Raw genomic sequence first — 12,974 nt, forward strand, 5'->3', positions numbered from 1 at the left:
CAAGGGGACAAGGAATACTGGATGTAGTAATGTAGTAATGAGCAATGACCCTTAGTTGATTCATTACCTAGTTGTTCATTTGTCAAATAATTCATAGCTCCTTGAACGTGGAGTCGCAGATAGATAGGATAGTGAAGAAGACGTTTGGTATGCTTTCCTTTATTGGTCAGAGTACTGAGTACAGGAGTTGGGAGGTCATGTTGCAGCTGTACAGGACATTGGTTAGGCCACTGTTGGAAAATTGCGTGCAATTCTGGTCTCCTTCCTATCAGAAAGATGTTGTGAAACTTGAAAGGTTCAGAAAAGATTTACAAGGATGTTGCCAGGTTTAGAGGATTTGAGCTATCGGGAGCCACTGAATAGGCTGGAGTTGTTTTCCCTGGAGCATCGAAGGCTGAGGGCTGATCTTATAGAGGTTTATAAAATCATGAGGGGCATGGATAGGATAAATAGACAAAGTCTTTTCCCCTGAGGTGGGGGAGTCCAGAACTAGAGGGCATAGGTTTAGAGGTAAAAACAATAACTGCAGATGCTGGAAACCAGATTCTGGATAAGTGGTGCTGGAAGAACACAGCAGTTCAGGCAGCATCCAACGAGCAGCGAATCTTTGAGAGGGGAAAGATATAAAAGAGACCTAAGGGGCAACATTTTCGTGCAGAGGGTGTTACGTGTATGGAATGAGCTGCCAGAGGAAGTGGTGGAGGCTAGTACAATTGCAACATTTTAAAGGCATCTGGATGAGTATATGAATAGGAAGGATTGGAGGGATGTGGGCCAGGTGCTGGCAGGTGGGACAATATTAGGTTGGGATAGCTGGTCGGTATGGACAAGTTGGACCAAAGGGTCTGTTTCCATGCTATACATCTCTATGACTCTATGACTCTAGTGATCATAATATGATTAAATTTTATGCAGCTTTGTAAGAGGTAAGCAAAGATGGGATACTAGTATTTTGGACTTTAAGCAGACTTTAATGGGATGAGGCTGGGACTATTCATGGTTAACTGGGAAGTTCTGCTAATAAGTAAAACAACCAAGGAACAGCAGAGTGTGTTCAAAAAAACATTTAATGCAATTCAGAAGCAGTTTGTACCAATGAGAAGAAAAAGCTCCACCTCACACATACAAAAAAAGCCACAGAATGTAGGGAGATACAGGACAGCATAACATTAAAAGAAAGAGCTTGTAAAAACACAAAAGATAATAGAAATCCCACAGAATGGGACAAATAGAAAGCCCAACAAAGGGCCACAAAATGGTTTATAAGAGCAACTAAGAAAAGATTATGAAAGGAAACTTGTCAGGGACATAAAAGCCAATAAGAGATTTATAATCTATAAGGGGAAAGCAGCTGGTTAAGAGGACTATAGGCCCACTGAAGGCTGAGAATCTGGATATTGCCAATGACCATGAGGAAATGGCAGACATAATGAATGATTATTTTGCTTCAGTGGTCACAGCAGAAAAGGAGGAGAGCTTGGCGGAAGTCCCAAGGAAATGAAGAGAGGATCAGGAATAGAATCAAAATAAAAGTAGTTGAAGTAAATCATTAATAATGAGGAAATTAATGGAACTGGAAGAGTAACAAATCCCCAGGATCTGATGGTTTCCACCCTTGGGTTTTAAAAGAAGTAGGAGAGCATAAAGCCAATGTGCTAACCATAATCTGTCAGAGTTCCCTGTCTTCAGGATCTGTACCCCTGGATTGGAAATTTGTTCATGTTGCTCCATCTTTAAGAAGGGTGACAGGGGGATTCCAGGGAGTTACAGACCAGTTAGCTTCATGTCCATGGTGGGAAAATTGTTGGAGTCGAGAATCAAGGATAGGGCATCTAATCACTTCAAAAGATTTCAACTGATAAGAGAAGATCAGCATGGATTCATGAAGGGTAGGCTATGTCTGGCAAACCCCATCAAGTTTTTTTGAACATGTGACAAAGATGATGGACAGACATAAGTTGATGGATGTTGTTTATATGCACTTCCAGAAAGCATTTGATGAAGTCCCAGACAAGAGACTGTCAGTTAAGGTGGAAGCCCGTGGAACTGAGGGCAAATTACTGCCATGGCAAGGAAATTGGGTGAGTGGCAGGGATAATGTGTGAGCACTCAAATTGGCAAGACTTGACGAGTGTGTTCCTCAGGGATCTCTGTTGGGGCCTCAATTATTCACAATATCCATTAACGGCTTGGATAATGGCATAAAAATTCAAACATTTAAATTTTCTGACAACATAATTAGGCAGCAGTATAGATAGTGTTGACAACAGCATGAAATTACAACAGGATATTGATAAATTAGGTGAATGGGTAAAGCTGTGACAGATGGATTTTCATTTAAGTAAGCAAGCGAGTTATACATTTCTGACCGGTATAGGATTGATCAGGGTATTTTCCAGAAAGCACAAAGTTAAATACAATGGATGTCCAATGAGATTTGGAGGTTCAGGTGCAAAACTCTTTAAAATCCCATGAACAGATGCAGAAAATAGTCTAATGGAATGCTGGCTTTCACATCCAAACAGCTGGAGTATATGATGCAGACATTATGCTGCAGTTATGCAGAAAGCTCTGTAAGAATATTGGGAAGGATGTTTTGGCCCAGGGTTCAATGCAGGAGCAAGTGAGGACTGCAGATACTGGAAATCAGAGCTGTCAGTGTGGTGCTGGAAAAGCACAGCAGGTCAGGCAGCATCCGAGGAGCAGGAGAATTGACATTTCGAGCAAGAACTCTTCATCAATAATGAGGCTTATGAGTCGAGGGGGTGGAGAGATAAATGGGAAGTGGGTGGGGCTGGGGGGAAGGTAGCTGAGAGTATGATAGGTCGATGGAGGTGGGAGTATTGGTGATAGGTCGGAAAGGAGGGTGGAGCAGATAGGTGGAAAGGACGATGGACAGGTAGGAAAGGTCATGAGGGCAATGCTGAGTTTGAAGATTGGAACTGGGATAAGCTAGGGAGAGGGGAAATAAGTTCAATGCAGGTTAACAAGGATGACACATGGACTTCGGAAATTATGTTGTGAGGAGAAATTATTTAGGCCAAATTAGGCCTTTATTCTTAAGAATTTAGAAGATGAATGGGTGATTTAATTGAGATCTTCAGGAATATTAACACAGGGTCGACAAAGATCAACTATTACCAGTGGTTGAAGATTCTAGAACTAAGAGCATAGTCTAAAGAATTAGGGCCAGGCCATTCATGAGAGATGTTAGAAAGTATTTCTTTATGCAAAATACAATGCAGGTTTGGAACTCTCTTTCTCAAACGGTGGTTGATGGTGATTCATTTGTTAAATGTTAACCTGAGATAGACAAACCTTTATTAAGCAAGGGTATCAAAGTATATAAGCCCAAAGCAGGAAGAAGGAGTTTGGCCATAGATTGGCCTTGATTGTATTGAATAGCAGAGCAGGCTTGAGGGGCTGAATGGCCTACTCCTGCTCCCATCTTGTTTGGTATCATGTAGAATAAAACAAATTGGTTGCAAACTGGCATCTGTGATGTTGGGAGTATCTGGAGGAGGCCGAGATAGATCATCCACTCGGCACTTCTGCCTGAAGATTATTAGGAATCTTTGGCATTGATAAGTTGGCCTTCCCCATCATTGAGGATAGAGGTGTTTATTGAATCTCCTTCCACTCATTGTTTAATTGCCCATTATTCAGTGACGAATGTGGCAGGTTTGCAGAGCTTTGATCTTATCCCGTGGTTGTAGAATTGGTTAGTTCTGTCAATGATCTGCTGCTTTCTGTGTTTATCATGCACAGAATTGTGGATCCTTGCCTGAGCATGAGCAAGAAGGGCTGGAGTAAAGGCTGGACTGCAACTCTTGCTTTTGTCTTATTCACTTATGGGATGTGGGAGTTACTGGCTGGACCAGCATATATTGCTCATTCCTAGTTGCTCTTGAGAACGTGGTGAGCTGCCTGTTTGAACCACTGCTGTGCTGTAGGTAGACGCACAACTTAGGGAGGAAGTTACAGGATTTTGACTTTGTGACAGTGAAGGAATAGCAATCAGTTTCCAAGTTAGGAGGGGAACCTGTAGCTGATTGTGTTCCCTTGTAGTTTCAGTATCTTGTAAGTCATGGATGGAGCAGAAACACACACACAACCATATATGGGAAAGTGAGGACTGCAGATGCTGGAGATCAGAGTTGAAAAGTGTGGCGCTGAAAAAGCACAGCAGGTCAGGCAGCATCCGAGGAACAGGAGAGTCGGCATTTCAGGCATATGTCCTTCATCCGAAATTCATATTCGGGCTTCTGCCTGAAATGTCAATTCTCCTGCTGTTCGGATGCTGCCTGATCTGCTGTGCTTTTCCAGTGCCACACGTTATGACACATACATGTATGTATACATAAGCACGCACAAACCATCTCCACATGCTTTCTTACCTCCTCGATGTAAATGTCAAAGTCTGAATCATCGACAGTGAATCCAACAATATCATCAGTGTCCATGGTATAACGTTGCCCAGAATGGCCACTGCCCAGCTCCTCTGCACCTACATCGTGTAAAACAGGAATGCATCAGATATCACAACTCAAACTACTACAACCCTACCCTACACAGCTCCCACCCTCATCCAGTCCCAAGGAGGGAAACACTTTCCACCTTCACCACCAGCAGGCCAGATTGTCAAGCCATGCAACATCTGCCCAGATGTTAACACAGCCCAGCTATTGAGCGAGGAGAATAAAATGAGCGGAAGCAGTCAATCCTGTTCATTGTCCCCGGATGAATACAATCATCTCAGAAGCTGTGTAAACAGAAATGCCAGGTTGCAAGAAACCCATGAGAGTGACTAATTCAGTCTGAACATTCTCTCAGTGTTGTTGTGCTGACTGGGAGGGTGGTGAGCTCAGTTGGCTGGATGGCTGGTTTGCAATGCAGAATTTAAATGGGAACAGGAAGAGGCCATTTGATCCCCTGACTGTGTGCTGCCATTAAGTTGAGTCATGATTGATCGAGAACTCAATTCCACGTAGATCACAAGAAGTGGGAGAGGAAGTAAGCCATTTAGCCCATCAAGTCTGCACCAACATCCGTTGAAATCATGTCTGATATGATTATTCTCAACTCCACTTTCTTGCCTTATCCCCAGCACCTTTGATTCTCTTACTGATGAAAAATCCATTTCAGTCATGAATATTCTTCATAACCCAGCCTCGACAGCCCTCAGGGATAAAAAGTTTCACAAATGTACGACCCCAAGAGAAAAAAATTCTTCCTCATGTCTGTCTTAAATGTGTTCATGCTGAGATTGTGCCCTCTGGTCTGAGACTATTTTCTACCTTTGTCCTGTATCCATTCATACCCTGACCCAATGAAAATCTCAGTTTTTGAATTTAAAATTAATGTCTTAGCATCCAAAGCTGTTCAGTGGGAGTAAATTTCAGATTCCCACTGAGAGATTGTTTCCTGGGATTTCTCTTGCCTGCTATGGCTCAGTTGTCACAATCTTGTCTCAGAGTTTGGATAGTCAGGCAGTGTCCTGGCTGATATTTATCTCTGAATCAACATTAAAAAAAAACAGATTCATGCTTTGCTGTTTACGGGAGCTTCTATGTGCAAATTGGCTGTCACTTTTCTTACATTATAACTGGTGACTATAGTCTTCAAAAGCACTTCATTGGGTGGCACGGTGGCTCTGTGGTTAGCTCTGCTACCTCACAGCACCAGGGACCTGGGTTCGATTCCAGCCTCGGGTGGCTGTCTGTGTGGAGTTTGCACGTTCTCCCTGTGTCTGCTTGGGTTTCCTCCCACAGTCCAAAAATGTGCAGCTCAGGTGAATTAGTCAGAGTAATAGGTTAGGGGACTGGATCTGGGTGGGATACTCTTTGGAGGGTTGGTATGGACTTGTTGGGCCAAATGGCCCGTTTCCACACTGTAGGGATTCTATGGCTGGCTGCAAGACACTTTACAATGTGTGATGGTTGTAAGGAGTGTTATGTAGATACAAGTCTTACTGACATTTACTCCAGAGTATTGCACTTCACTTAGTCAGCCTCCATCTTCCACATCACCATAAACTTGAAATCATCTAAAATTCTGTATCCTAATTCACACCCATTTACATGTCTCCTGTGCTTACTGAATCTGATCTATAGTGGCTTATGGTTGAAAAGTGTGGCATTTGAAAAGCACAGCAGGTCAGGCAGCATCCGAGGAGCAGGAGAATCGACGTTTCAGACATAAGCATTTCTGATGAAGGGCTTATGCCTGAAAAGTCAATTCTCCCTCTCCTCGGACGCTGCCTGACCTGCTGTACATTTCCAGCACCACACTCTCCAATCTGATCTCCAGCATCTGCAGTCTTCACTTTCTCCTACACTGGCTCATGGCCAACCAAGTTTTAAAATGTTAACTTTTATATTTAAATACCCCCATGTCCCTTCCCATCCCTATCTCAGTCACCTCCTCTGAGCCCTCTGTTCTCCTCTCATTCCACACTTTGTAGCACATTCCTCAGCGTTAAATGATTGACCATCATGCCTTATCTCTAAACTCTGAAATTCCCTGCTTCCCTTTATTCTATGGTGCATGATTCTAAAACTCTATCTTGCTTTCATCTGCAGCTAATTTGTAAACTCTATCTCTTTAATAAGGCTTTTGGACACCAATACTAAAATATCCAGACTGGGCTCAGTACCAAATTTTGTCTGATAACCACTCCAGTAAATCACTTTGGTCCATATTGATTTTGTTACATGAAACAAGTTGATGTTGTTTTAATTTTATGGCTCTGTCCTGCCATTCTAGATTGTCCCTCAAATCCCCCAAAACATTTTGAATTTTATAAATTATTCTAAACGCCTCAGTTAGATCTCCTTGTGATCTCCCAAACTCAAGAGGAAGCTCGTCTAGTCTACACAATGTGTCCTCATAATTGAGCCATAATTAAACACTGCTGTCATTCCATTGAGTCTAATCATTGACATCCTGTCTCTTTCGGAAACACTGGTGCTCCCTGTTGATAACCAGAAACCAGAAGATAGATCTCACAAGCACAACAGGGATCAGTGAAGAAAGAAGATAAGTAGGTAAGGTTTTATATAGTGACAAAAATCTCGAGCACCACGAGCTAAGGAACAATGACTGGATACGAATGAGAGAGGCTGAGTAAGGTTGGGTTGTTTTATTTGGGGCAGAAAAGGTAGAGGGGGGGGACCTGATAGAGGTGTATAAGAGGGACATGACAATGTGGGTATAAACTATCTATTCCTTTCAGTTAAAGGGTCAATAATAAGTGGGCTTAAAGTGAAAGGCAGGAGGGTAAGAGGGGTTTGAATTTCATTTTCTTTCACCCAGAGGGTGATGGCATCTGGAATTCATTGCCTCAGTGGGTAGTTGAGGTGGAAAACCTCACAACCTTTAAAATAAAACTTGGATGAGCACTTAAAATGTCATAACATTCAAGGCCAAATTGTGGCAAATGGGATGACTGCAAATAGGTCAGCGCAGACTCGATGGCCTGAAGGGACTCTTCTGTGCTGTCTCACTCAACGAGATGCAGATTCGAGGATGGACATGTGGGAGTAATGAAGGAATGACCAGATCAAGAACTAGCACATCGGGGGGTCAGGAAAGATTGTGGGAACACCGAAGAAAGTAGCAGAGAAGATTCTTAAATATTACACAGCCCCCTGCTGGGGAGAGAGGTGGGGAAATATGGCAAGGAGAGAGATGAGGATGGGAGAACTTGGAAGAAGCAGAAGAAGATGAACAGGACAGCCAAAGACCAGATGGAAAGATATGGAGAATACTAAACTGCAGTGGGATTGAACGAGAAATGGGTGACTGACAGGAGGAGATAGAGAAGGGTGATAACCTTGCTTGTGGGGGGGTGTGGTAATCCCCAGTCAAAATAAGAAATAGATAGAAGAGAAAGAAGACATTGATTATTCTCAAAGCAACTGGAATAAATGGGACCCAACCCAGTTGATTTCACAGGCTGGAATCTACATGAAAGCATATTTAGCGAAGTTTTAAACAACCCCCTGCATTGTGTTCCAATTGAGACGAAACAAACATCAACAATATGTTTCCGAAATAGCAACATGACCCAAGGCATCTCACAGAGTTCTCATTAAAACAGGGAGACATGCATCAAAGGAGATTTCAGGAGAGGGTGACAAAGATTCGGCCAAAGTGGTTAGGTTTTAAGAAAAGACATAAACATGAATAGAGAAATGGAGGGGGTTAGAGCGAATACCAGAGCTTAGGACTCAGACAGCTGAAGGCCTGGCCATTCATGGTGAAGGGAGTTAATGTGGGAATTTCAAAACAAAGAATCAGGCAGCATGGTGGCTCAGTGGTTAGCACTGCTGTCTCACAGCACCAGAGTCCCAGCTTCGATTCCAGCCTCGGGCGACTGTCTGTGTGGAGTTTGCACATTCTCCCTGTGTCTGCGTGGGTTTCCTCCCACAGTCCAAAGATGTGTAGGTCAGGTGAATTGGCCGTGCTAAATTGCCCATTGTGTTAGGTGCATTAGTCAGAGGGAAATGGATCTGGGTGGGTTACTCTTCGGAGGGTCGGTGTGGACTTGATGGGCTGAAGGGCCTGTTTCCACACTGTAGGAAATCTAATCTAATCAGCAATTTCGCAAATCTTTGGTTTGGAATCACAACGCCAAATGATCTGGGTACTCAACATAACTCTCAACATTACTGACTCACCTTATTCATTTCCACAGTCCTATCTCATTTCCATATCCCTCCCAAGTCAACTTCTCACCAACACCCCTCATTCCCTTGATTTCCACAAGAACAAATTGAATGATCTCTTGACCCTCATTGACCAGAATCACTTCCATGTCATTCACTGTTAACCTTCTCCACATCTGGACTGCTGCTCAATTAATAAAACCTACAGCCGGGAACACTTCCTTCTGTTGTTGTCCCTCACCTAACGAATGCAACCTGAGATTTATGACTGGATAAACGCTTCCTCAGAATATATCACCCAATCTTGACTTGCTTATGTCCTTCCACAAGAGTCATGTACAATGTTGACCACAGATGAGGCCATTCAGCCCACTGTGCCCATATTAGACTTCCCTTTGCTAGTTGTTTTGCCAGTTCACTTAAATGTCCTCCGGTTACTGTTGCCAGTGGAAACAGTCTCATATATAACCTCACATGGGCAGGAACAATGTTTGCAGTTATTGTGAGAAGGAGGTGAAATTGATCCCTGGTAGCAATTAATCAAATGCCTTTCCTCCAAAGTCAACAAAGGAGAAAGTCTGACACACGAGCAAAAAGATTGATTCTGATCGTGTCCAGACAAATGTCACCTCCTCTAAGTTTCTCAAGTGAAGTCATTGATAACTGGTTACTGTAATGAGCTAATGATGTCGATCATGAAGAATGCTCAAAGTGGAACCAAACCATAAACCACGATCAGTGAAGGGGGAAGCTGCTTAGATTTATATTGAATACCGGGAGCAGTCCCAGAGAATTAAAGAAACACTGGTGTTGTACCAGAGTCTTTGACTGTCAGAAACCAGATTGAGGGAGCTAGGAGCTTGTTTGCCTTTGATGTTTGTTGATGGATAAATAGAGGGAAAAATTGAACAGCGATTACAAATCCAAGCCAGTAAGTGTATGGAGAGACAGGTTGGGCCTGATCACTTTGACTATCAGAAGGCAAACTCTGCTCAGGAAATCTCTCTCTAAACCTCTCTGTCCCTCTACCACTTTCTGCTCCTTCCATTAAAGAGTTCCTTTTTAACTATGCCTTCCAACTGCATCCATCTGGGACACAGCATCTTTTCCACAATGATTATGCCAAAGATGAAAAATAACATTTACAGGGGCCAGAGGAAAAGAACTGTGGGACAATGGGACTTACAGAGAGTTGCTTTTGGCCAGAGCTCTAGCATGGACAGGATTGACTGAATGGTCTCCTGCTCTTCTGTAACTATCCCATGATTCTATAAAAGTACGCTATAAATGCACATTCTCGTGAGAAGGTCTAAATCAAAGGAGTTGTGTGACTGTACAAAATGTTGTTGTGAGGGTTGTAGTAAATTGGATGATAATTGGATTAGAAAGAATGAACTGTCTTTAGATGACAAGAAACAGACAAAAAGGATGATTAAGGTCAATGGTGTTAACTTGATCACGAAAAGTTAAACTGGTGGATGACTTGGTGGCTGCATTTGGTAATGTGCTCAGTGCATGTATTTTACTCACACTGTTTAGAACCATCTATTTAATTAGGAATTGGGCTGATTTCACTTACCCTGGACAAAATGATTCCGAGGCCAAGTATACAGCTTACCTGAATTGTAAACCCAACCTTCGCTGCCTCCCCATGCTGAGACCATTTAGGAGAAAGGAAGAGAAAGCGAAGTTTGCAGATGCTGGTGAGTCAGAGTCAAAGAGTGTATTGCTGGAAAAGCACAACAGGCCAGACAGCATCCAAGCTGCAGGAAAGTCAACATTTTGGGCAAAGACCCACTTTTGCTCTGTGTAAAAAGAGAATTCATATGGTGGAGCAGATTTAATGGCTGAATGTCCTACTCTGGGACACATGCACTAAACAACCACCACCCTGTGGCCGATCATTTCATCTCCCCGTTCCACTCCTCCAAGGTCAAGCAAGCCCTCGGTCTCCTCCACTGCCAAATCCACGCCACCCGACGCCTGGAGGAAGAATGCTGCATCTTCTGCCTTGGGACCGTGCAACCACACATCATCAAACAGAGAAGAATACAGCGCAGTCCAGGCCCTTCGGCCTTCAATGTTTTGCTGACCTGTCATACCAATCTGAAGCCATCCTAACCTACACTATTCCATGTACGTCCATATGTTTGTCCAATGATGACTTAAATGCACTTAAAGTTGACGAATCTACTACCATTGCAGGCAAAGCATTTCATACCCTTACTATTCTCTGAGTAAAGAAACTACCTCTGACATCTGTCCTATATCTATCACCCCTTAATTTAAAGCTATGCCCCCTTGTGCTCACCATCACCACACTTGGAAAACGGCTCTTCCTGTCCACCCTATCTAACCCTCTGATTATCTTATATGTCTCTATTAAGTTCCCTCTAAACCTTCTTCTCTCTAATGAAAACAGCCTCAAGGCCCTCAGCCTTTCCTCGTAAGACCTTCCCTCCATACCAGGCAACATCCTAATAAATCTCCTCTACACCTTTTCCAAAGCTTCCACATCCTTCTCATAATGCAGTGACCAGAACTGTACACAATACTCCAAGTGCGGCCACACCAGAGTTTTGTACAGCTGCAGCATAACCTCAAGGGTTCCGGAACTCAATCCCTCTATTAATAAAAGCTAAAGCACCGTATACATTCTTAACAACCCTGTCAACCTGGGTGGCAACTTTCAAGGATCTGTGCACATGGTCACCGAGATCTCTCTGCTCATCTACACTACAAATAATCTTACCATTAGCCCAATACTTTACATTCCGGTTACTCCGACCAAAGTGAATCACCTCACACTTGTCCGTGTTAAACTCCATTTGCCACCTCTCAGCCCAGCTCTGCAGCTTTTCTATGTTTCTCTGTAACCTATAACATCCTTCGTCACTATCCACAATTCCATAGACCTTAGTGTCGTTTGCACATTAACTAACCCACTCTTCTATGCCCTCATCCAGGTTGTTTATAAAATTGATGAACAACAGTGGACCCAACACCAACCCTTACAGTACACCACTAGTAACTGGACTCCAGGATGAACATTTCCCATCAACCACCATCCTTTGTTTCTTTCAGCAAGCCAATTACTGATCCAACCTGCGATATCTCCCACAATCCCATTCCTCCGCATTTTGTACAATAGCCTAGTGTGGGACACTTTATCAAACGCCTTGCGTTCGATATACACCACATCAACCGGTTTACTCTCAGCTACCTATTTGGTCATCTTCTCAAAGAACTCAATGAGGTTTGTGAGGCATGACCTACCCTTCACAAAATGGTGCTGACTATCCCTAATCAAATTATTATTTTCTAGATGATTATAAATCCTATCTCTTATAACCTTTTCCAACACTTTACCAACAACTGAAGTAAGGCTCACTGGTGTATAATTACCAGGGTTGTCACTACTCCCCTTCTTGAACAGGGGAACCACCAGTCTATCCTCCAGTCTTCTGGCACTATTCCTGTAGACAATGACGATTTAAAGATCAATGCCAAAGGCTTGGCAATCTCCTCCTTGGCTTCCCAGAGGATCCCAGGATAAATCCCATCTGGCTCAGGGGACTTATCTATTTTCACACTCTGCAGGATTTCTAATACCTCTTCCTTGTGAACCTCAGTCACACCTAGTCTAGTAGCCTCCAGTATTTTAGTATCTCAGTATTCTTCTCGACAACATTGTCATTTTCTAGAGTGAGTACTGTTGAAAAATATTCATTTAGTGCTTCCCCTATCTCCTCTGATTCCCCTCACAACTTCCCACTACTATCCTTGATTGGCCCTAATATTACTCTTGTCATTCTTTTCTTCCTTAAATACCTACAGAAAGTCTTAGGGTCTACCTGGGTCCTATCTGCCAACAACTTCTCATGTCTCCTCCTAGCTCTTCTGAGCTCTCTCTTTAGGTCTTTCCTGGCTACCTTGTAATCCTCAAGTGCCCTAACTGAGCCTTCACATCTCATCCTAACATAAGCCTTCTTCCTCCTCTTGACCAGAGATTCTACTTCCTTCATAAACCACGACTCCCACGCTCTACAGCTTCTTCCCTGCCTGACAGGTACATACTTATCTAGGACACACAGGAGCTTTTTCTTGAATAAGCTCCACATTTCTAATGTACCCATTCCCTGCAGTTTCCTTCCCCATCCTACGCTTCCTAAATCTTGCCTAATCGCATCGTAATTGCCTTTCCCCCAGCTGTAACTCTTGCCCAGTGGTATACACCTATCCCTTTCTATCACTAAAGTAAACATAACAGAATTGTGATCGCTATCACCAAAGTGCTCACCTACT

At 43.2% G+C, this 12,974-nt stretch overlaps 1 protein-coding gene across 6 annotated transcripts in view; it reads right to left on the reverse strand.

The window, feature by feature from the left end:
• The window catches only part of egflam (EGF-like, fibronectin type III and laminin G domains), a 113,662-nt gene that overhangs the window by 60,389 nt on the left and 40,299 nt on the right, over positions 1–12,974 (reverse strand). For all 6 annotated transcript variants that reach the window (XM_072593333.1, XM_072593353.1, XM_072593343.1 and 3 more), the window contains one exon: positions 4,398–4,507. In XM_072593333.1, the coding sequence (XP_072449434.1) occupies positions 4,398–4,507 (110 nt within the window). The remainder of the gene's footprint in view (positions 1–4,397; positions 4,508–12,974) is intronic.

This window comes from Chiloscyllium punctatum, chromosome 2 (genome assembly GCF_047496795.1).
Source record: "Chiloscyllium punctatum isolate Juve2018m chromosome 2, sChiPun1.3, whole genome shotgun sequence".
NCBI lineage: Eukaryota > Metazoa > Chordata > Chondrichthyes > Orectolobiformes > Hemiscylliidae > Chiloscyllium > Chiloscyllium punctatum.